Source organism: Balaenoptera musculus, chromosome 19 (assembly GCF_009873245.2).
Source record: "Balaenoptera musculus isolate JJ_BM4_2016_0621 chromosome 19, mBalMus1.pri.v3, whole genome shotgun sequence".
Classification (NCBI taxonomy): domain Eukaryota; kingdom Metazoa; phylum Chordata; class Mammalia; order Artiodactyla; family Balaenopteridae; genus Balaenoptera; species Balaenoptera musculus.
This window is the reverse complement of record NC_045803.1, coordinates 59061338-59086418: the sequence shown is the minus strand read 5'-3', so window position 1 is coordinate 59086418 and position 25081 is coordinate 59061338. Positions and strand designations below refer to the sequence as shown.

General features: G+C 49.8%; 2 protein-coding genes across 10 annotated transcripts in view; one reads left to right on the top strand and one right to left on the bottom strand.

Moving 5' to 3' along the window:
• The window catches only part of LOC118885779 (BTG3 associated nuclear protein), a 100957-nt gene extending 89461 nt beyond the window's left edge, over window positions 1-11496 (bottom strand). The window contains exon 1 of one of the 3 annotated variants that reach the window (XM_036834805.1): window positions 11405-11496. The gene's annotated coding sequence lies outside the window, so the exon portion shown is untranslated. Of the gene's footprint in view, window positions 1-7609; window positions 7616-10662; window positions 10986-11404 lie in introns of those variants that run through there. The other 2 variants (XM_036834801.1, XM_036834802.1) reach the window with 2 other exon arrangements.
• A 1982-nt stretch (window positions 11497-13478) lies between these two features.
• Window positions 13479-25081, top strand: part of CA5A (carbonic anhydrase 5A) — a 36971-nt gene continuing 25368 nt past the window's right edge. For 5 of the 7 annotated variants that reach the window (XR_005017495.1, XM_036834162.1, XM_036834168.1 and 2 more), the window contains exons 1-2: window positions 21387-21560; window positions 23374-23571. Coding sequence is in view for 6 of the 7 variants with exons in the window: in XM_036834162.1 (XP_036690057.1) it covers window positions 21404-21560; window positions 23374-23571 (355 nt within the window). In the remaining variant the exon portion in view is untranslated. Of the gene's footprint in view, window positions 13722-21338; window positions 21561-23373; window positions 23572-25081 lie in introns of those variants that run through there. The other 2 variants (XM_036834166.1, XM_036834165.1) reach the window with 2 other exon arrangements.

Below are 25081 nucleotides of genomic sequence, written 5' to 3'. Positions count from 1 at the left end.
GAAAACACTCAGACGTGAGGACAAATTACATGACAGGTCAATTTTTTTACCTCTGCAGAAGAATGTTATGTCGCAAAGAGCCAGAACACATCATGCTGAATTCAGGGTGAAATTTAAAATTTTTAAAGTCATTTTCCCACTGACATGTGCCCATATAAGAAATACTGGCCCTAAAATTATAAGAATTCAAACTCAACATTGCAAACTGTCTAAAACCATCTGATAGAATTTAAAATTGTCAATAAAATATCACTGAATATCAAATAATCTGCCAAACTTACAACACTCTATAGCAACAGAATCTACCACAATTTACTTTCTGAGAAGCGCAGGAGAAAAGTCACCTCCCTGGAGAGAACAAGAGGCTGTCTTAAGCCTGATGACTGCCAAGGGCGGCTGCCAGGCCAGCTGTGTGGAGTTCACACCGGAGGATTCTTCACAGTAGAAACACACATTTATCAAGGGTCCTTGCGTTTCTAACAAGTGTATACTTTACAACCATGCCCAAGCTTTTAACTAGCAAGTTGTACTATTTATTTTATTATTTTTTTTTAAATTTATTTTATTTATTTTTTTATGGCTGTATTGGGTCTTCGTTTCTGCGCGAGGGCTTTCTCTAGTTGCGGCAAGTGGGGGCCACTCTTCATCGCGGTGCGCGGGCCTCTCATTACCACGGCCTCTCTTGTTGCAGAGCACAGGCTCCAGACGCGCAGGCTCAGTAGTTGTGGCTCACGGGCCCAGTTGCTCCGTGGCATGTGGGATCTTCCCAGACCAGGGCTCGAACCCGTGTCCCCTGCATTGGCAGGCAGATTCTCAACCACTGCGCCACCAGGGAAGCCCAAGTTGTACTATTTAAATCACCTCTAAGCTCCTGTCCAGTTCTCAAATTCTAAGATTCTGTGACGTAAGTTTATCACAGACAAAACTCTGACTACATGCAAATTTCTATCAATTAAATCTGCCCCATATAAACTGGTAAGCATAAAAAGATACAGGGCCTGGTGGGTGAAGCTGATGATAATAACAGTAATTATAGGAGCTACCATTCATTGGATCCTAAACACATATTCGCATTATTTCACTGAGTCTTCACAACCTTGGATGTAGGCGCATCCCCGTTTTACAGAGATAGGCCCATCCCCTCACCATGAATATTTATTAAGGCAATATGAGACCGGAGAGCAGGTGGGGTGGCGGGGGTGGGGTGGGGGGTAGGCATGGGGAGCAGGGTCCGGTCACTCGGTAACTCACTTTGTGTCGGGCTAACGAACCCCACTGTCATCCATCACCACATGTTCCCTTTGCCTCTCCTGAGCGCAGGGCTGTGCACCCACCCATCCTTCAGCTCCCTCCAGAAACTGAAATCCGTTTATCACTCACCTGCCCCTCCTGTTTATTCCCATGAACTGCAAAGCTTGGGGAGGAGGGTGGTCAGCCGTCCAGGGTAAGGATGCCAGTGTCCTAATCTTTTTCCACCTCGAAATTTTACAGAAACCAAATAATACTAACAACCATGTGCCAAAATGTTAAGGAAAGCTGTAATCCTAGCCAGGAACATAAAAAAAGACGATGAACACCCAGCTTGAGCAGTCATTAAAACAAGTAACGAGGACAGGTGACAGATGCAGGGACCACTCCAGAGGTTTCTGACGCACAACTGACATCAGGCAAACACAGCCCCTCAGGGGCAGGGCCCATAACCAGGGAGAACAAAGTAATCTGACCTACAACAGAAAATGGACAAAAGTGTAGGGAGCCCGTCAAGGGCGAGTCGCAGATGCTGGCTGACCCACGCACGGCGCTGGCATGGCTCAGTGGTGGCAGACACAGCCCACGCCACTGCCACCTCGGGGGCCAAGGAGCCAAGTTCACAGTCTCCATTTTACTCAAGATCATAATTCTCAATGTGTAATTAAAACTTAGTCATGGGGACTTCCCTGGTGGCACAGTGGTTAAGAAACCACCTGCCAGTGCAGGGGACACAGGTTCAAGCCCTGGTCCGGGAAGATCCCACATGCCGTGGAGCAACTAAGCCCGTGCGCCACAACTACTGAGCCTGCGCTCTAGGGCCCGTGAGCCACAACTACTGAGCCTGCACACCACAACTACTGAGCCCACGTGCCACAACTACTGAAGCCCGCGCTCCTAGAGCCCATGCTCCACAACAAGAGAAGCCACCGCAGTGAGAAGCCCGCGCACCGCAACGAAGAGTAGCCCCCGCTCGCCACAAGTAGAGAAAGCCGGCGCGCAGCAACGAAGACCCAACGCAGACAAAAATAAAGAAATTAATTAATTAATTAATTTTTAAAAAAACAAAAAAAGTCATGGAAAACAACACCCTAAAGATTAGAAATTGCACTTAGAACCCCAAAATTACTGGGCCTGATCTAAGACTGATGAAAAGTTCATGCCATTAAAATGTCCATGTAAAGCATGTATTTATAAAGATACTTTAACCTTTTCAAAGCCACATGCATAGTCAAATGCCTTAATCAGACCAGAATGCCTCCCTCTTACTGCTCCAGAAGCCCAGGAAGCCGGTCTGAAACGTGACGAGGACTCTGAACTTCAGGCTGCAAGTGGGCGAGGAGGCCCAAGCACCAAGAACGCCGTGTGCCAAGGGTCTCACACATGCTCAGATGTGCGCCCCACGCCACCGCGGCAGGGAAGCCGTGCGTGGCTGCCCTGCACGCAGAGCAGACACTGCCAAGTCTGCCCCAAAGCCAAGCAGCCACAACACTGGTTTGAGCTGCACAGGTCCACCGATATGCCGATTTTTTTCAATAGTAAATATTTCGGTACTGCACAAGCTGCAGCTGGTTGAACCGAGGATGCAGAACCACAGATACAGAGGGCTGACTACAAGTTCTATTCAGATCTTCCACTACGTGCAGGGTTGGTGCCCCTACCCGCCACATTGTTTAAGGGTCAACTGTACTTTGGTAAATAAATGGGTCCAGCACTGAACAGCAGAAGCCCTTAGAAAATAACCCTTACCCAGCCCAACAGGACTATGTAGATTGGAGAGTGACCTTAAAGAACTTTTTATAAGTTTAGCAAATGACACCATGTAAGGTCATACTCATTTCTGACCCACAGCTCTAGCACATCATAATCCCACCGCGTCCACACGTGCAACCAATGATCTGAGCAGACTTTAAAAACAGCCCGGCATTCTGCCTCTTACCTCTACTGCCAATCTTTCCCTTCCCTCTCCCAAACAGAATAGCAGAAGGAAATGATTATGCAAAGTGATTGCTGTCAACAATAAATATGCAGACTTTTGATGTCACTAAACTTGCAATTTGTAAGGAGTATGGTGTCTAATTTATGATCGTGTCGGTAAGGGCAAATGTTCTTAGGGAAAAATACATCCAAAGTTAATAAAGGAGTCCCTTTTTGTTTTGCTAAAAATGGACGTTATTGGGATAATTAATAAAATCTGAACTAGATCTGATGCTTAGATAACACAGCTGCATCAATGATAGATTCCTAATTTTGAACACTACTGTGGTTATATAAGAGAAGGTCCTTGTTAATAGGAAACAGCCATTTAAGTGTTTAAGGTTAAAGGGACTTCAAACTGTTCAGGAAAAAATAATAGAAAAATATACACACACACAAACACAGAGAGTTGCAGAGAAGAGAAAGGATAAAGCAAATATAAAATATTAGCATCTGAGACTCTAGGATAAGCCTACACCATAATTCTTTGTACTATTCTTGCAACTTCGAAGCCTGAAAAAACCCAAATCCAATTCCTATGAAGAGATGTTGAGGCTATTCTTCCAAAGAACAGCAGTGAGGACGGACAGACGCATTCTCATCTGAAGGTGCTTCGCTGATGCCAATTATACTTCGTGCACATTTTCCCAAAATACACCCTGCAGATCACCCCAGGCTCCCCAAGTCAGCAGTGAGGAGCACGGCTGCTGGAGGTGGCGCGGCCTGTGGGAAAGGGGCCCAGCGGGAGCGCTCCTCACCACCGGCTCACTCTCGCTGAATTCCCCTGCTTGACTTCTTTCCCCAACTCGCATGAGCACTTGCAGTCTCGAGTCACACACTACGGTCTGAGGGGCAGGTCCAGCCAGCGGTTAGTTTTTGTAGATAAGTTTTATTGGAAAACAGCCACGTCTATTCTGGCTTCTCCAAGGGCAGAGTTGAGTGGTTGGGACAGACCCCCAAAGCCAAAAATGTCTACTCATAGAGCCCTTGACACAAAGTTTGTTGACTTCTGCCCTACAGCCGAGCGTTTAACCACATCAGTGGCATCTCCAGACTCTAGAAACGGCCTGGAGACTGAGACAGGGGAAAAAGAAACAGGAACTTTTGCTGAAGGGCAGTGATCGTGGCCTCCTGAGAGGTGCTCCAGGATGGGCTGGCTCTGCCTGCTCCACCTCCTGTCGGCCAGAAAGAGTGATTTCTGCTTCAGATTATAGTGGATCCACAGAAATCCCAAAGAGGCAAAGCAGGCTTCCTGAGCTCTTGAATGATCCCTGGAGAACTCGTGAAGCAAGTTGAATTGAGTGTTTTTTGTTTTGGCTGCACTGGGTATTCGTTGCTGCGCGCGGGCTTTCTCTAGCTGCGGCGAGCAGGGGCTACTCTTCATTGCGGTGCACGGGCTTCTCATTGTGGTGGCTTCTCTTGTCGTGGAGCACGGGCTCTAGGTGCGTGGGCTTCAGTAGTTGTGGCATGCAGGCTCAGTTGTTGTGGCTCGCGGGCTCTAGCGCACAGGCTCAGTAGTTGTGGCACACGGGCTTAGTTGCTCTGCGGCATGTGGGATCTTCCCGGACCAGGGCTCAAACCCGTGTCCCCTGCATTGGCAGGCAGATTCTTACCAGGGAAGCCCTGAGTGTTTTATTAACACCTACGCACAGAGGGAACCCCAGGCAGTACACGTTTGTTTTCATCTTACTGCACCCCTTCAGCTTTCTTTCTCCCAACACAGTAGGACTGCGTTTTATACAAATCTGAATTATGCAAATTCAAGTTATACAAATGTAAAATAATGTAATAAATATTAAACCGTCACTTCACAAAAATCGTGAAATTAGTTGAATCCTGCAAATCTTAAAAATCCACAAAACGTTTAATTTCAAAACTAGAAAGCCAGTTAACTGCAAACTATGTTTGCCCACTGACAGCTGCAGCAATTCTTCACTGGTAAACAGGATGCCCCGCATTCTTTGTCAGATTCAGTCAAAATCATGGGTGGAGTGAATGACTTGGCGTCTCCAGGGAAGCTCCCAGCATAAAGGGCAGCTTAACGCAGCACTCTGCTCCTGAGGCCCACCCCTGGGGCTCCAGCCCACCAGTTCACAGGACAGGTCCCGTCCTGCCATCCACCTGCCAACGCAAGTGCAGGGCCACTCTTGGTGGTGACAGCTGGAACCGCAGCCTGAGTCATCCCGCCCCCCGACCCAGGAAGATCAAGGTGCCCAGGGGCTCTCACCACACTCAAGGGACACACAGTTCACACGAACAAGGAAATGCCAGCAGCACACGCACCAAGTTTTCACTGCCAGCTTTATCCAAACCCATTGCTACTTTAGAAAGGTTTAACTTTGCTTCAAGTCATTTGATGACTTTCCACCTTGAAGAAAAAGGAAAAATCACTAGAGACCAGAAGCAGCATTCTTTGCAGCACAGAACGTAAATCTTTATTACAAAAGGTTTGTCAGTACAGGGCTCTGCCCAAAGCCGCTCAGCGCAGTCCCGGCTTCCTGACACCACTCCGCCCGCCCCATCCCTACCTGGGCCCTCCCTGCCAACTCACTTTCTCCTTCAGAGCATTACCTGGGCTCATTTACTCTAAATGCTAACACAGAAGGACTTAGGGCAAGGAAAGGGTAGTCAGCTTCCACAGACACTCCATCCCACCTATCTACCTTTTCAGTGATGTAATAAAACTTATTCTCATCTCTTCACCTTCTCTGGACTTTTCTGGTGGATTTTATTCTTCCATCACTTGTGCATTGTCAGCAATCCGACCTTATGGGTCACCAGTCATCACCACCACCATCCCCCCTCCCCAGCATGAGGGTCCTTATAAAGACAAAGCAAATCTTACTGTCCACCCCACCACAGAGGCAGATGATCCAAAACATTTAATCAAATTGGACAGTTCTTGGCTATGGGTAGATGTGAAAGATGCAGAGAATTTAATTCAAAATAGGAATCAATTTCACGTGACTTCCACAATGCTTCGGGTGTACTCTCTGCTAGTGGCTTAGGAAGTTAAGGTTTCCATCACGTTTTAATTCAAGAATCCCCACAGGTTTCAAGCAACGGCAGGCTCTGGGTGGTCATCCCAAGCTCAGCTTCCTCTTAGACTTAGTCTGCAGCATTACGATGAGGGCGTGCACTGGGGGGGTGGCAAGGGGTCAAGAGCGATCCCCCTGCTCCCTGCCCTCTAGAACTGAAGACAGCCCCCTCTCTTCCCAGGAGGCAGCCCGGGCACAGCCCTGGATAGTGGACAGACAGAGTCAAAGGCAAGGCAGATGGCATAAAATGAGATCATTAGCTAAAGCTCTAGTTTTTAACTGGTTTCACAACCTACACAAAAGTGAGAAACCTAAGGGTTAAGTATTTTTAAAACTACTCAGAAAGGCAGGGATGATGCTAGGATTCTAAATCTTCTGTGAGGAGTTAAATGAGCTCCAGGTACTATCCTGGAACAACAAAACAAGTGTAACTTTTTAAGAGCAAATTTCAACCATGTGATGCCGCCCCCCACCCCCCCCAGCGGCTCTCAAATTTGCCAAAAATGAACATTTCAGAATGGTTCAGGGCAATTCCAGTGAACAATTCATTACGCGATTGTTTTTATGACCATCATATATGTGAAGTCAGGGAACACAATAACGACCTTTATTTCCCTCTCGTAAAGGGAGGACTTTTTACAGCTTTTTCTAAGACATTCTCGTTGAGAACTTTAATACATATTTTCCCCCAGAAGTCTTTTCTTCAAAATGAGAAAATGCTTACTTTTTCCAGGTTTAAATAGCTCAAGTGGTAAAGTTACATGGACATTTTAAAGTCAGTCTGGCATTGTCATGTAATATGTATACTTAACTGCACAGCTAAAGTTTTCAGAATTTACAGCGTAGATAAAGGTCATAAGGAAAAACTAAGGCTAGTAAGCTGTAAGTGGTGTTATCAATAAGCCAGTTATGCAAACTCACCTAGACCCTGTGCCAGGGATACCCATTTACCAATCCACCAAACAAGGCTTGTGGTTCTTTATCTCTTTTCTCCTTGTCAACCATCTAGCACAGGAAGTATTTCTTCAGCAAAGTGCATATGCTACACCTGGCAGTCCTTTAAAGTGCAAATTCTGAATCTTCCCCTATCTTTCAACACCTGGGGTACTTCTGAGGCACACTAGTCAAGATTTTGGCACATGTGCCTCAACTTGGGTTTCGTCATGGTTAGACTTTGGGTATGCATTTCTGTCTCAGTGCATATCAAGAAACATGATATCATTATGTCTTATTACTGGTGATGCTGAGATGCTATCTGCCAGGTTTTTCCACTGTGAAGTTACTATTTTTCCTTTGTAATTTATAAACATCTTGGGAGAGATTCTTTGGGGCTGTGTAAATATCACAGATTGGAAGAGACTTAAGGAGACATGACAACTAAATGCAGAGAGGGATCCTGGATTAGCTCCTGAAACAGAAAAAAGACATTAGTGGAAAACTGATGAAGTTCAGCAAGGTCTGCAGTTCAATTAACAGTACTGTGACAATGTTAATTTTCTGATTTTTATAAGAATATTTGATAATCTAAGACGTCAGCATTAAAGGAAGTGGGTGACGGGCAGAGGGAAGCTCTCTAAACTATTTTTGCAATTTTTCTTTAAGTCTAAAGTTCCTTCAAAAGGAAAAGTTTACTGGAACCTCCCTGGTGGCACAGTGGTTAAGAATCCACCTGCCAAAGCAGGGGACACAGGTTCGATCCCTGGTCCGGGAAAATCCCACATGCCACGGAGCAACTAAGCCCATGCACCACAACCACTGAGCCCGTGCACAACCACTGAGCCTGTGCATCACAACTACTGAGCCCGTGCACCACAACTACTGAGCCCGTGCGCCTAGAGCCCGTGATCCGCCAAAAGAGAAGCCACCGCAATGAGAAGCCCACGCACTGCAACGAAGAGCAGCCCCCACTCGCCGCAACTAGAGAAAGCTCGCGCACAGCAACGAAGACCCAAAGCAGCCAAAAATAAACAAATAAAAAATAAATTTTTTTAAAAAGGAAAAGTTTACAAAGCTCCAGATTCGGATTCCGTATGTTGGACAGGGCCTGAGAGTCTGCTTTTCTCTCAAAAGCCCAGTGATGGGGACGCTTGTGGTCCTTGCTGTGGACCACTCCACTAGCAAGGCCCTGGAAAACACAACTGATGTATTTCACTACTCACAACTTTCAAAGGACAATCAAGTAAAATGCATGAAGATTACACTTTGAGCACTGTAATCACTGCTTACCTAGAGGTGATCCTTAAACTTTGGCCCAGTGACACAGAGAGCAGCTCACTGCAGAGTCTAAAATCACACTCTTTGCTCTAACACTGTCTGTGCCTGGCCTTCCCCAGACGAGCCTGGCACTCTGCAAGGCTGCGGAGCCAGAACGGCCAGCAGGAACGCACACCACCCGCCCACAACTGCAACGCGGAGGCGCCCATGGGGGCCGTGATCTGGCCATCCATCCCACTGCTGGTGGGCAACCATCACCAAGGCCACTGGGAGGCAGGAGAGCAGAGCAATGAGAACAGACTCTGCACTACCTACTCACAGAAAGCGACTGGCCCCACAGGTGAGCTCTGCTCATCCCATTAAAATGACTTTTAATATGGTATAATAAACCCACAAGAAAGAATATAAGACAATAGGCAAGAGATTTTGCAAATTTCTGGCAGACCAAGAGGATTTAATGGGGGGAAAAGGAAATAGCAACCTGGAGCACACAGGAGTGGATACAACCAAAGGAGGGCTCTAAGCCTGTGGAAGGCGAGGACCCCATACCCCGGCTCCTCAGTCGAGGGCGAGGGCTGTGGCCACCCACAGAAGTCAGACCCCTATACAGAAAAGCTGCACTACGGCCCTCCCTACACCAAGTGGAGCAGCCCCAAATCAAAGGGGTCTTCCTTACGCCGAAAGGCCCAGAGAAAATCTGCCTTCTGGCATTTGAGGTTCCAGCACAATAAAAAGTTCCCAAACACCCGAAGGGAAACCCGCACATTTTCAAAATCAGCCCCACAGGGGACTTCCCTGGCGTTCCAGTGGTTAGGACCCCACGCTTTGACTACAGTGGGCCCAGGGTTCAGTTCCTGGTTGGGGAACTAAGATCCCTCAGGCCGTGCGAATGTGGCCAAAAAAAAAAAAAAAAATCAGCCCCACAGACTCAGATTTCTCTGCCTGCTTCCTCTTGCCTTAGACAACAATTACCAATATTTGAAGAGTACTTGCCATACAAAGTAAGAAGCCAATCTTTTTAGAAAGAAGAAAACAACAAGTGGCACTAGAGGAAACAAGAAATCAGAGAACAAGGGAAGTGAAAAAATCCTTAATAGTATCCTCAAAGTCAAGGGGATAAGGCATTCATCAGACAATACGTTATTACGAAAAAAAGAACAAGTAAGCCCTTAGAACTTAAAACGTTGTAGAAATAAAAAATTTTAAATAGGACTGGAAGATAAATGGAAGCCCTATCCCAGAAACAAGAATAAAACGACACAGGAAGAGGACAAAGACAGGAGATTCAGAGAGTTAATCCGAGATGTCCATCATCAAACTAACAGGAACTCCTAAAACAGAAGAGTAAAAGCAGACCAGAAGAAATTCTCAAATGACACAAGAGAATTTCAAATTCCAGAGCTGAAGGACACGTCCCCAAAGTCAAAGAGCATTCATGGTGGGACTCGACATTGTTTTGGCATTTCTAGAAATGGCTGAACACCACAGAGGATCCTCACGAGTTACCCAAAAGGAATAAGGCTCCTTGGCGGAAAGTTTTCATTGAAATAAAGAAAGCCAAGATTAAAACATGAGACCTGAACAAACTCAGATGTAGAGTAAAAGAAAACATCAGGATGATACCTGGGCTGGTCTAAAGAGTCATCAGTCCAGATGAGAAAAAGGACAGAGGGCTGGGGAAGGGGAAGGTCGGAGAGATCCAACACCAGCCTTGAGAATTTAAAACGAGGTAAAGAATCAATGGGAACAGAAAGTGCAAAGAAAAAGAAAGGCCATCACAAACAATAGGAAAAAAAAAAAAAGCTGTATAGAGGGGAAATGGATTAGCTGGCTGTGAAGCAATATTTGCTCAGCAGGGATAGAAGAGGTGAGATAAGATAGGAAAAGCTAACTCATCCTATCATACCAGCAAGTGAAGAATGTATAAAACCAATACCATGCCAGCTTATTATTTAGAGCTACGGAGAACTTCCTCAAGAAACAACAAAAAGATATCAAAGAATTTGAGGAGTGGAACTGAGAAGTGGGGCAGGGGGCTGTTGCTTCTCACCTTAAGTTTTCCACTGACGTTTTACTGGGTACGATTCTTTATTAAAATATCAAGTATGTGTGCAGCTTTTTAAGAACACGGACTTCAGACAGATCGCGTTCAAACCTGGCTGTGTGTCCCGGGCAAGCCCCTTACCCTCCGTGAGCCTCGGTCACCTCCCTGTCCACCTGACTGGACCGCCGTGATGAGAAACGCTGCAAACGCTCGGCAGGCCCGGCCGCAGCAAAGGACCCACACATGGCAGCCGTTTGCTAAAAATCAACGCCAGTGGTGACAGAATCCCACGTCCCACAAACACACACTTATTTTAATTGCCAGACAAAGGAGAACTGGAGCTGAATCCACGGAGTTAAGGTTACGGGCGGTTCAGGCGTTCCGAGCACCGAGTAGTGGTCCCCACGGCCGTCCCCCTCACTCGGGCCCGCCCCGCGTGAACCTGCCGCCTCCCGCACTTCCGCTCCGCAGCCGCTGTCCCCGCGCCCGCAGCCTCCGGCTTCCCGGGGCCTCTCGGCCCGGAGGGGCTGCACCGCAGCAGCAGCAGCGCGACCCCGCCCCGCCCGCCCCGCGGCCGGACGCCGCTTGTGAGGGGCAGGTCCCGGAGGGGAGGCCCGCGCCGGCGGGGCGGGGGGAGGGGCGGCCGGAGCCGGGCGCTGAGGTGCGGCTGGCCGGCGGCTGACAGGGCTGACGCGGGGGCGCCCAGGGCGGCGGGCCGTCGGGGCCGGTCCCCGCGTCGGGGGGGCGGGGGCGGCGGCGCGGGCGCGGCGGCCGGAGGAGGGCGCAGGGAGGAGGGAGGAGGGGAGATCTCGCTCTCGCTCTCGCTCTCGCCCCGCGGGAAGGGGGAGGTGGAGACGCGACCGGCTGCGGGAGCTGCAATTACCGTGTGGGCTGCGGAATTCTCGTGGTGTTTGTCGAGGAGATGCGATAATGGCGTCCGTCCTCGCGAGAGAAGCCGCCGCTCTGCGCAGGCGCTGCGAATCCCTCCCCGCGGCCCTCCGCCTTGCACCGTCTGCGCAGGCTCCCTGGGCGGGCGCGCCGGCCGAGGGGCGGGGCACAGGGGTGGGGCCTGCCGCTCGGGGCCGCCCGCGCGCCCTTCGCTGGCGCTGGTGACCGCCGGGCATGCGCACGCGTCCTGCTCCCGCGCCACAGTTTAGGCCCCTAGGCTTCTTTCTTCCCGCGTCGCGCGCTCGGGCTCCTCGCTAGCCCCTGAGAAGTCGCATCGCTGGACCGTTGGAGGAATTTGCATTTTCTTTGAGGCCTAATGAATACGAATTAGCTCCCCGACGACTACATATCCCGGAGGGCCCTGCGCGAGCTTCGAGCAGTGCATTCTGGGACTCGTGGTTCCTGCGTCTGCACCAAGCCTGCCGGTACTTGTGGTCCCTCCGCCCTCCGGTCGCCCGACTGCGCCGTTGCATGGAATGGTGGGACTTGTAGTTCAGATGCCGCGGTCGGCTGCTCCCGGCGAGGCTCCAGCTACTGCTCTGGCCGTGTTCCCCCGAGTAACAGCGGGTGCTCAGGGGTCCCTAGGGCCGTCACAGGCTCGAGGGCACAGTCCTGGAAAAATATATATTAATTACACGTGATGTATATTTTATATGTAATTGATGTTAGTTATGTATCGTGTATAATATAGGGACTATTATATATGAAAAACATAGTATGAATTTGGCTGTATTTATAGAGCATAAAAGTGCGTTTGTGGGTACTCGTAGGAAAAAAATTCCCAAACTATAGCCAGTTCCCAGAAATGTTATTCCTGCTTACTGGTATTGCTGGGATTACCACTGCTTTTTCATTTTTCTTCTTTATACTCGCCTCTGTTTTCTGAGTTGTTTACAACGAGCTAAAATTCATTTGATCCTCCAAACACGAAACGGTGGAGCTATTTTCATTCGGAAAGGAAAACGCTGTACCGTTAGTTTCCTGCCCACTTCTCTTTCGCCAATAATAACACCGTACTCAGGGCAGTAACCAGCTGTGCGGCCTTGGGCAACCTTGTTGCGTTAGGGGCTCTTCAAGAAATAGCCCTCGGGGGTCTCCTGAGACTGGTCACTGGATTCCTCTGCAGGAAAAGTGCCCTAAAGAAATTCCAAAGAACCACAAAAGGTCAGCGCTGGGAAGATCCTGATAATGAAATGAGATCTGTCCTGTTCAGAGGTGAGGAAGAGTTCAAAGAGATTGGAAACATTGCTCAGCAAGGTTACATAGCTGGGAAGAGATGAAAGCGGGGTCTGGAAGCCAAAGCACCTGGGTCTGGAGTCCAGGCTCCGTTTGCAGTGGGAAAAGGGTTTCTGAAGCCAGCCACAAAAGTCCCAGGAGAGCAGTGCTTTCTAGCCCCACCTCTGTCTCAATTACAACCAGTCTGAACACATAACTCTAAAATTCTTGACAAGGGTTCATGAATATCTGACTAGAAAGCAGATGAACGTAGGGTGATATTTTTCATACTATTTCAGAATATCACCAAGTCCTCATCTGCAGCTCCCTTCCAGGCATGGGTTTGCCTGCTCCTTCCTTTCCAGGCCACTGCTAAGTCATCCGAAGTCATTTTTAAGCTGATCAAAATGACAGTTGTGCTTAGGCTGGAGTGCTTGACTTCTCTTTTCTGTTTTTGATGTTTCAGGTTTATTTACTTTTCACTTTGCTGCCCAGGAAGCTCAAATAGACGAAGGTGTGCAGTATTGACAGCTGATTAACCATGGTTTAAAAAAAATTAAATAGCTAGAAATTAGCGAAGACAACTGCCTACCAATGAAAGTTGACTTCCCTACCACAGGGGACTCTTCTCCTTGCCATCAGTCCTTACAAGAATCCAATCCAGGGAATTCCCCAGTGGTCCAGTGATTAGGACTCCACACTTTCACTGCTGAGGGCCAGGGTTCAATCCCTGGTCGGGGAACTAAGATCCCACGAGCCACACAGCGCAGCCAAAAATATATATATATAAAGAATCCAATCCAAGTTCCTGGAGTTAACTAGGCTGAAGTCACATCACTGGGGGCTTTATGGAAAGAGAGAGAGGTGCACCCTGGCCTGGATGGCACCAGACATGGGGGACCACGTGGATGTGCGTGCACCAGGCGTTTGCAAAGATCTCCAAGGCCCCTTCTTCAAAACCGTGCAGAGCCCACTTCAGGCACACCCTGGAATCCTTAGAAGGTCCTGTTCCTGAAGATGCACCAGCATGGAGAACAGTGAGTTATTTGTGAAGCCCTCAGTTGCCCAGGAAAAGCCTAGAAAACAGTATAACTCCATAGACCAGGGCTGTGAGAGCAGGCCTGACGTGGGCTTGGAGTCCAAGCTCCCTGTGGCAAGCTGGCCGTCTCCTCTGGGAACTGGCGTTTCAGACTCAGAGCTCATGAGGATATTGGGAGGATTAGATGAAGCAGAGTTTGTAAAGGATTTAGTGGAGGGTCTAACTCAGGAAATGATCATATTACCGTGTGTTGAATTACCTTGCCTTGGCCAGGCACATCTTATAATCCCTTTTCATTGTGAAGAACATGAATTTCAGAGAGATTAAGCAACGCACCCAGGGTCACACAGCCATGGCAGTGCTAGAGCTTTGAGGAGGAAGGTCGTGAGCTATGGTGGGAAAGGTACTTAGGATGTGGGATATGCGGGTCCTTGTTGGCCAGGGGACAAGTTTTCTTTCCATCCTAAAATAACGGGAAGCTTTTACAAGGTGTGGGGCAAGGGTGGATATGATGAGATTTGCATTTTCAAAACTCACTCCGGCGGGAGTGTTGGAAAATGAGTTGGGGATGGGGAGGAGGGGTCCTGAGTGGACTTGGGGAGAGCAGTTGAGGCTGTGGTAGGGGTTCAGGCAAGAGACGGTGGAGACCTGAACCAGGGTGGTCACAGTGGAGACGGAGAGGCGGGGGGACCAAATCAGGAGATTCCAAGGGGTGACGTCAACGGCACAGGAGCACGAATCCGATCCTGGGACAGGGGTGAGGGAGGGGGGCCTCCGGATGCCTCCTGGGCCTGCAGATGTGAGACTGGGTGGACGGATATGCTGTTCCCTGAGCCTGCACTGAACAGTGCCTCTTTGTGCCTGGTCCCCCCAGGGGACCTCTCGTGTAGCTCCTCCCCCATCCCGGACACCTGGAAGAGACCTGGTTGGGGGGTGAACCGGAGTCCTGGGGACAGAGCTCAGAGGATGATTCAGGGGGAGTGGGAAGGTGCAGGAGCCAGCACCCCCTGTAGCCCCACCGCTGCTGGCGGGGATTCCACCCAGGCCAGGACAGACCACTGCCGCGCGTTCTGGGCCATCGAGAATTTTACGGAAGTGCCATCAGTAAAAATTCACCTAGTGTAGAATTAACCATTAACCATTTTAAGGTGCACAATTCAGTGGCACCAGGTGCATTCACGATGTTGTGCAACCAGCACTGCCTCGTTCCCTAACGTTTTCATCACCCTTTACCCGTCATTGCCCTTCCTTCCTCCCCCCTCCCCCCAGCTCCTGGCAACTGTCTGTCTGCATATGTGCCTGTTCTGAACATTTCATTTCGCATCCATGGCATCACACGATATGTGGCCTTTTGTGACTGGCTTCCTCCCCTTAGTGTGATGTGTTTTCAAGGTTTATCCATGTTGTAGCATGTGTCAGCATTTTGCTCCTCTTTTTTTTTTAATTACTAAATTTTATTTTTTAGACAAGTTTTCAGTTCACAGCAAAATTGAGCAAAAAAGTATAGATTTCCCACATACCCTCTGGCACCTCCCCAGCTTACCCCGCATCAACATCACCTCTCGACCCAGAGTGGTGCATTTGTTACAACCGATGACCCTGCACTGACACGCCACCATCACCCCGGTCCAAAGTCTACATTAGGACTCACTCTTGGTGTTGAACATTCTGTGGGTTTGGACAAATGTGTAATACGTGTATGCACCTTTATAGTCTCCTGCAGAGTAGTTTCACTGCCCTAAAAATCCTGCGCTCCACCTGGCCACCCCTCCCTCCCCCCAACTGATCTTTTCACTGTCTCCATAGTTTTGCCTTTTCCAGAATGTCACAGACTTAGAATCATACAGTCTGTAGCCTTTTCAGATTGGCTTCTGTCACTTAGCCATATGCATTTAAGATTCCTCCGTGTCTTTTCATGGCTCAACGGATCATTTCTTTTAAACACTGAATAATATTCCACTGCCTGGATGTTTATTTCACAGTTTATTCATCCCTTCACCTACTGAAGGGCATCTTGGTTGCTTCCAAGTTTCAGCAGTTATGAATAAAGCTGCTGTAAACACCCATGTGCAGGTTAGTATGTGGACATAAGTTTTCAACCCCTTTGAGTAAATCCCAAGGGGCCCAACTGCTAGCTCATACGATAAGAGGATGGTTAGTTTTGTAAGAAACTGCCCAACCGTCTTCCAAAGTGGCTGCACCACTTTGCATTCTGACCAGCAATGAATGAGAGTTCCTGTTTCCTCACGCCCTTGCCAGCGTTTGGTGTCGTCAGTTTCTGGATTTGGGCCATTCTAATAGGTGTGTAGTGGTATCGCATTGTTGTCTCATTGTTCCCTGATGACACAGGAAGTGGAGCATCTTTGCAGACGCTTGTTTGCCGTCTGTCTGTCTTCTTTGGTGAGGGGTCTGTTCAGGTCTTTGGCCCATTTTTAAATCATGTTGTTTGTTTTCTTAGTGTTGAGTTTAAGGGTTCTTTGTATATTTTGGATAACAGTTCTTTATCCGGTGCGTCTTTTGCAAATATTTTCTCCTTCTATGACTTGTCTTCTCCTTTTCTTGACAATGTTTTTCACAGAGTAAAAGTTTTAAATTTTATTGGAGTCCTGTTTATCAATTATTTCTTTCATGGATCATGTCTTTGATGTTGTATCTAAAAAGTCATTGGCAAGACAAAGGTCATCTAGGTTTTCTCCTATGTTGTCTTCTAGGAATTTTACAGTTTTGAATTTGCATTTAGGTCTGTGGTCCATTTTGAGTTAATTTTTTTTTTTTTAAAGCTACTGTTACCTACTTTATTTATTTATTTATTTATTTATTTATTTATGGCTGTGTTGGGTCTTCATTTCTGTGCGAGGGCCCTCTTTAGTTGCGGCAAGCGGGGGCCACTCTTCATCGCGGTGCGTGGGCCTCTCACTATCGCGGCCTCTCTTGTTGCGGAGCACAGGCTCCAGACGCGCAGGCTCAGTATTTGTGGCTCACGGGCCTAGTTGCTCTGCGGCATGTGGGATCTTCCCAGACCAGGGCTCGAACCCGTGTCCCCTGCATTAGCAGGCAGATTCTCAACCACTGCGCCACCAGGGAAGCCCCTTGAGTTAATTTTTATGACAGGTATAAGGTCTGTGTCTAGACTGACTTTTTTTTTCATGTAGACATCCAGTTGTTCCATCACCATTTGAGCACTGCCTCTGCCACTTCCTAGCAAGGGGACTTAGTCATGTCACTGCTCTCAGCTTTGGTTATGTCATCTGTAAGATGGAAACTAAGGTAGGACCCTTTGGAATACAGAAAAAAAAATTAAATGAACTTAATAAAAGGAACTTACTGATTCACATAAGTGAAAAGTTTGGAAGTGGACTTCAGGGTATAGGAACAGGAATTGCTTGGCTGAAGCAGTGTCATTTTCTCTGCATGTGTCTGTGTATGTCTCTGTCTCTCCCTCCCCACCCTTCCCAGCTCTGGGCTCAATTTTCTCTCCATTCTTGGGCAGGATCTCAAAAAGTGTTCCCAGCAACTGCAAATAGTGCATATGTGAGCAGTTTCATAATCCCCAGGGAGAGTCAGTGCTTCTCTCCCCGTAACCGCAGCAATTCCCAGGGCTAACACTGGCCAGCTCAGGTTCCCTGTGAACCACTTTCCCTCCAATTGGCCAAGCCTCAGGTACATGGTGGGGGAGGAGGGGGGGCGGTCGGCTGATTGGGGAGAGGGAGTGTCCCAGGGAAAACTCAGGTGCCGTTACCAAAGGAGAGGGACCAGGCGTGGGGCAGACATCACAGCATTTGCCCCAACACAAGCCTCCCTGGGCTCTTGTGAGACCCAGAGGAGCATCGGAGCGTGAGCTGTGACGTTGACACTGGCGTCTGTCTAGCGGAGCAGAGGCTCTTTTCTCCCAGCAGCTGTTGAGTCACACTTCCCAGAAAAAGAGGCTGAGTGCGTCTCAGGGCAGGAGGAGGAACCGATTCCCTTGGGCTCCCAGGCAGCCCTGATTCATTGCTTTTCATTTGTCCCAGGACGCAGTGCAGTGAAGCCAGGCAGGTGATGACCGTCAGGACAGCACTGCTGGTTTGACGTCCATGTAAAGACAAAATTTCAGCTACAAAGCATCCCCTCAGGCTCTTCAGATCGGGAATCAGCAGATCCATAAAATCAATAAAAGTGTATGCCGAAAATCATGGTATAAAAAATCCAGTGGAGGAGCCAAAGAAATTACTGTGAATAACACATGTAGAAACTTCCGTGCGTTTTCAAGATTTTTGCCCAGTGTGAGTTTTTCTTTCTTTCTTTCTTTTCTTCTTTCCTCCTTTCTTTCTTTTTCTTTATTTTTTTTTTCTTACTAGAATAGAATTTTTTTATGAATAGCGTATGTATCTTTTGGGATCTTAAAGTACTTTGGAGAGCATTTGGTTGCATTTAGGAGTGAATTTGAATTTCTATCATATAAGAATAAAGCACTGGGAGTCCCCTGGTGGTCCAGTGGTTAAGACCCTGGTCTGGGGACTAAGATCCCACATGCTGTGTGGTGCAGCCAAAAAGAAAATAGAAAGAAAAAAAGAAGAAGAAAGCATTATTTGAAAAGAGTAATGCCAAGAAATTTGAAGGGTCTTATAGAAAGGTGGGCTCCAAACTTTTTTGATCACACACTCATTTCAGCAAAAAGATTTTGAGTCTGCCCCTCCGACGCATGTGTATTTATGTATGAATTAGATCCGTGTATCAGATACTAATGTACTGTGTACTCTATGAAACATGTGAAAAATAGAAATTATAAAAGGTGAGAGAGGAAATAAAAATAGAAATTCCAGTCTTTTCTTCCTGCCCTTTGACGGATGTGACTGGGGAGGCCTAGCAAGTCCAAAATCTGATGGGGTGGGTCAGCGAGCTGGGGACCCAGGAGAGTGGTTCAGGGCCCAAAGGCAGAATGCCTGCTTGCCCAGGGGGAATCAGTCTTTGTTCTGTTAAAGCTTTCAACTGATTGGACGAGGACCATGCATTACGGCAGGTAATCTACTTTACTCAAAGTCCACCGATTTCCGCGTTAATCACATCCAAAAAAAAGCACCTATCCTGAAACATCCAGAATAACGTTTGACCCAGTATCTGGGCACCACGGCGCAGCCAAGCTGACACAAAATTCACCTTCACAAATCCACATGAGGAACTTGCAGTTCCCGAAGAGAATTGCAGGTCATGTGAAGCTCACTAATTACTGAGTGTTGTATGGGCAAAAGGAGACAGTCAAAAATTAGAAGATATTGAGTTGGATGAAATGAGGCTCTGTGGCTCACAATATAAGGTGAGTGGGTGAGAGCAGGACTTAGCACAATCTCTTGGGCAAGCAGCAACGCATGCATCAGCAGTGGCAGTGCATTTCTCCTTCGACCCACAGACATCAAGCCCAGGAATTCCATGCAGAGATGTTCAGTGCAGTGTTATTTATAAGACAAAAAAAAGTCCATCTGTAGGGGGAGTGATTTGATAAATTATGGTATATCTTTTAATGAAATACTGTGTTAAAAAAAAAAGCTATATACACTTATGGAGAAAATTATTCGTGACCATTATTGATAACCATATATATGTGTATTTTCTACAAGAAACTGCTATCAGCAGTTCACTCTAGGAAAGACAGAATTTTCACTTTTGAAGCCCTTGAAATGTTTTCCATAACACGCATGTATACAGCTTTTATATGTTTTTTTTGTTGGTTTGTGTTTTAATTTTATTTATTTATTTTTGGCTGCGTTGCGTCTTTGTTGCTGCGCACGGGCATTCTCTAGTTGCTGCGAGCGGGGGCTACTCTTCCTTGTGGTGCGCGGGCTTCTCATTGCGGTGGCTTCTCTTGTTGCGGAGCACGGGCTCTAGGCACGTGGGCTTCAGTAGTTGTGGCACGTGGGCTCAGTAGTTGTGGCTCACGGGCTCTAGAGTGCAGACTCAGTAGTTGTGGCGCACGGGCTTAGTTGCTCCGCGGCATGTGGGATCTTCCCGGACCAGGGCTCGAACCCGTGTACCCTGCGTTGGCAGGCAGATTCTTAACCACTGTGCCACCAGGGAAGCCCTTATATTTTTTTTAATGGCAGAGAGTTCAGCTCCTACTGTAACAGCAATTGAATTGATGTCTGAGCCAGCCATGAGGATGTCTGGGACGAGCTGGGTTGGTGGCACTTTCTAAGTGAAGCAGGGCCCTGCCATGTGGCTGCAGGGAGCAGGGAGACCCCAGACCCACAGAGACAGTGAGGTGGTCTACCTAAAGTAAGGAAGCTGAAGGCAGCAGGGCAGCCAGCCGACAGTGCTGAGGACACACCCCTAAGAGCCAAGCGGGTCCTTGGGGTGTCAGCTGATGGACTTGTGATGCCAGGACATTCTCCTTCAGGGCTCAGCCAGCACCTGCAACTTGGCGCTCTGCAGGGGGTAATGGAAGTGGTACCATCTAAGCGCTTTCTTTGCATCAGTTCATTACAACTGATAATGAACACGACAACATAACAGAGTACGTGCTAGTAGTTCCCTACTTTACAGATGAGGAAACCGAGGCAAAAGTCAATGAATGAAAGAATGAATGAATGAATGAATGAAGCCACCCAAGGGCTGGTACATTTCTAAAATGACTCCATGGGAAGAAAAGCGTATATATTCCAGAGTTGGTTTTTGTGGCTTGCAACCCAGGCAATCAAACTCACAGGCCCATCAGAGAATTGGAAGGAAGCTGCAGACCAAACTGTGCGTCCGATCAATGGGATTCTCGGGCCCTCGAGAGCCCACAAGTAGGCTCAGTGTTCAGGACCCCTGTCCTGTGGGGTTTCCAGATCTAAGAATCCAGGATTCCAGGATCAATTATGCTACCCCTACTCCCTTGATGCTTATACTTTCAACCTCCCCGCCCCCAAATTTACACACCTTTCCATCCGAACACTGATGTCTCCATTTCACAGGTAGAAAGTCTCTGGGGGAATAAACTGCTGTATAGTCCAAAGCAAGTGTTTTGTTATCTGGCATCTGCAAATATTACAAGCTGTGTAGCTAAGGTGACCATCTAATTTATGGTCCAAATGTGGATATTTTGTGCACGAAAGGGGCACATTCATATTAATGCTGAGGCAGGAGGCAAAGCCTAGGAGTATCCCGGGCCAACCAGGACACCCTACTTTGGGCAGAACGAATTCCTATCAGATGGTGTCTGTTTTGTGGAGAGGTGACGGCTGCTTCCCAGGAGCCCTTGGCAGAAGAGCCACTTGCTCCCCTGTAGGTACACACAGTGTGGCTCCGTGCCTGGTCTTGAGTGCCCCAAGGCTGGAGGGCTGCGCAGCCCTGAGCTAGGGTCACGCCCAAGATCAGGGACTTTGCTCTGGTCTGTTTGCTCCTGTCTGCTCCCTGGCCTGGCAGCAAGCTCTCTGCAAGCTCCCCTCACTCCCTGGTACCCTCCCTCACTCTGCTGTTTACCGGGTCAAAGCACAGTGACCCGAGGGACTGGCCACAGCGAGGGCCCTTGTCCCAGTGCACCCACCCCTAAGCCAAACCCCATGTCATCCATGAAGCCGGGTTGAAATTTAACCATCAGGGCTTTGGATGAGTTTTTACAGAAGAGGTGTGTCCACCCCACTCCTCGGTTGTCTAGATTGAAGTGAGGGCAGATAGTGGGGAAAACCTCCCTCTGGTTATTGGGTCCCCGGGGAACAGAAGCAAATGCTCAGGCTCCTGGGGTCAGGCAGGAGTCATCCGAAATCCTCAGGTCTCTCCGTCCTGGTCAAGCAGATGTGGGGGACCCTCCGCAGTCACCCACTGAGGCTGGAGCGATGGTGCTCTCAGGGTCCCTGTGTACAGAGAAAGAGGAATGATGCTTGTAAGTAGAGCCTCCAGTTTCCCCAGATGCAATTTGATGTTTGTCTCATTTTATGGTGTCTTTCAAAATGGGAGACGGTCCGGAGCCAGACAGCTTGGCTTCAGATTTCCACATTGTCTTTCCCATGGGAGACGTGGGCCAGTCCTTAACCTCAGATTCACAGGGCCATCAGGAAGGCGAGATGCTCGGAGCAAGGCAGGTAGCAAGGGCCCCCCCAGGACGAGCTGTTATTACAGCCCCCATGGAACAAGCCACGCTGCCAGTCATTAGGGCTCCAAACACCAGCAGAGAGCATCTCAGCAAACATGGTAACTAGGTCGGCAGCCAGCTCCGTCCAGAGACTGCCCTGTGTCAGCCTTGTCCCGGTGGTGGTGTCCTTTGTGCTCTGTGCCCTTGGACTCATCCCGCCCTCTCTCTGGGCCTCAGATTCTTCCTCTGTCAGATACAGGGGCTGCATGGACAGCTAAGTTCACCTCTGACGTCAGTATTCCACACTTGCCAGGTTTCGGTGGTTGGAAGAGCCTGGGCTTCGGAGCCAGTCTCCAGGGGGGTGTGCACTGGTGACTTTTGTCAGAGGTGAGAGCTGGTGGGTTGCTTCACTTCCCCAAGCCTCAGTCTCCTCGTCTGTAAAATGGGGTGATGAAATGCCACACAGGGGCACCTGAAGATGAAACGACGTGAGCACAAAGCCTGGCACACACCGGGCTCTCGGCAAACACTCTTATCTCTTCCCAATTAATCCGTTGGTCCACACCTGAGGCTGATGCCAAAATCCCCGTCTTTCCGCTGTTCTAAGCCTCTCGTTTCATGCTCCCACCAGCGCTGTGTGATAAGTACCATTGTGATCCGCCTTTTACAAGTGATGTAACTGAGGCTCAGAGAGGTTAAGAAACTTGCCGAGGGGCACACAGCCACAGAGTGGTTGGGCCAGGACTCCGGTCCACGTGGCCTGATGCTCTTCATGGTCACGGAGTATAAAGGAGGGGACAGGTGCTGAGAGACAGTTGTGAAGACGTCCACAGTTAAGTGAAGAAAACCGAGGTGAAGACCCACTTTGTACTGAGCAGTACTTTTGCTTTTTTTGAAAACTCTGTGTATGTTTCTGTGAGCTTGGAGGAAAGCGCCAGAAGGCTGTGCTCTAAGCCAGCCAGAGGCAGCTGCCTCTGGGAATCGGGGTGTGCGGGTCTTTCTACATGAGTGCAGACCCTTCTCTATGGTTTGAAACTTGCAAGGGGTCTGGGTGGGGCCTGAGGTTCTGCATTTCTAGCAGGCCCCCGGGGGGCTGCTGGTCCGCGGACCCCACCTTGAGTGCTGGGTAACTGAAAGATCGGGGATTGGGAGTGACAAGGCTTCTATTCCAGACCCTTTCAGGCAGGGTCTGCTGTGGATCCTGGGACTTTGGTTTCCTCCTCTCTGAGACCTGTAGCAGCCCCCCAGTCCACAGTCCTCCACCGCCTGCCTCGCCGGGGCTGGGCTGGACCCCCAGGCATGACTCCCTGTGACCATGCTGTGACAATGACCACAGATCAGAACCAACTCGGCGCAGCGCAAGGCCAAGGCGAGCTGAGCTGCGTTCCAGGCGGGGAGGAATCGGTTCCTGGGCGTGGTCCGCGGAGGAGGTGGCGCGAGGGCCCCGCCCACCGGGGGCGGCGTTAAGAGGCGGAGGGTCTGGTGGCCCCAGGCTCCACTCTGGGCCAGGTTCCCCAGTGCTGGCTCCTCTGGGACCGCGTTTGCAGGTTTCTGCTTACCCCTCTGAGGCTGCAACGGCGCCCACGCACCATCAGGGTCTCCTCTTCCCTCTCTCTGCCCCCAGTGCACGCCTTCTGGAAGGGCCCGGCCTCCGTGCCAGGGGGCGCCCGGCAGTCCCCCATCAACATCCGCTGGAAGGACAGCGTCTACGACCCCCGGCTGAAGCCCCTCAGGGTCTCCTACGACTCGGCGGCCTGCCTCTACGTCTGGAACACCGGCTACCTCTTCCAGGTGGAATTCGACGACTCCGCCGAGGGGTCAGGTGAGCCTGAGCTGGGGTCGGGGCCCTTTCCTCCTGTCACTCCCGAGAGCGGGTCACGGGGTCAGCAGAGAAGCGGACGAGGCACGGAGAACGGCCGAGGCTGGCGGTGGGGACGGGCAGAGTGATGTTCACCTTAAAGCTGGTGATGCCGACCAGCTACGTCACACGTCACTGGGGACAAAACTCTGAACGGTGAGGGCCTCCCTGGGGGGTTACATTCCAGGGGCTGGAAGGCAGAAACAGTGAGCTAAGAAAACGTACACTGCACTCAGAGGGGAAAAGCAGAGTGGGGTAGAGGAGAGAGTCTCCGAGGTGAGGAGGCCTGGAAGGAACGGAGGAAGGATGGTGGCCGGGCGTCCGGAGCCCGGGAGCCTCGCTGGTCCTCGCTCAGAGTGAGACGGGGCAGTGACCTGGCTGATGTCCAGCTGCTACAGGAGGAGGAGGGGAGGGGAAAGTGGGGAGTAGGGACGAGCAGGAGGCTGTCTGGGGGTGTTGCCAGTGGTGGAGGGCTGCAGGGCAGGTGGGCAGGGAGGCGGGTCCCAGCGTCCTGCCAAGGGCTGTACACGCACCATCTCATTAAAGCCTCACTGGTGGGAACCCTCACCAGTGCTGGGTGGATACTCTACAGGTTTGGGAAGTTTCCTTCCACTTCTATTTTACTTGTGGGGGCTGGCTGCCGGATTCCATCTGGTGTTTTTTCAACTTTTTCTGTTCTGCCTCTGAGAGTCGGGAATTTGCAATGGATGGAGGGTGCCTGCGTGACCAGCCCCCACTGAGAAGCTTGGGCACCGAGTCTCCTATGGGCAACCCTGGTGGGCTGCACTCCACACGTGTTGTCACAGCTCGTTGCTGGATTTCAGGGCGTCCCTTGTGACGCCACCAGAGAGGACTCTGGAAACCTGGTCTCCTCCAGACACTACCTCTGCCTCTGCTGACGTTGCTTGCATCCTTTCGCCGTGATAGGTCTTAGCCGTGCATATGACTATACGCTGAGTCCTGGGAGTTGTCCTAGGGAACCACAGAACCTGGGGACGCCAGACACAGCCCCCAAGCCCAGGTCCTCTCCAGGCCGGCCCTCGGTCCACTTCCTCCCATATGTGCAGTCGTCTCGTTCACTAACCCATCGCCCCAGTGAGGATGTAAACTGCACGAGGGCGGGATCACTCCTCCTGGACGCCGCAGGTGCTCGGTAAACTGGTGGATGAATAATGAATGTAAAGTTAAAGGTATAAACGAGTCAGGCAGAGGGACTGGACAGCAACTGAGGCCCAGCCTGACCCGCCCCAACTCTGATGGACCAATGGCTGCAGCACGGCATGCAGAGCCCTTTTTCCCTGTGCCAGGCCCTGTGAGGTGCTTCACGCACACCGTGGCTCAGAGTTTCCAGGGGTCTCTTTCCTCATCTCACAGGTGACAAGGAGCCCGTGTTTCCTGAGCACAGCCTACGTGCCTGGAATGGCTCTCACAGTATCCCTCAGGGTTGCTTCTCATGTAGGGCTTGCCAAAGGCA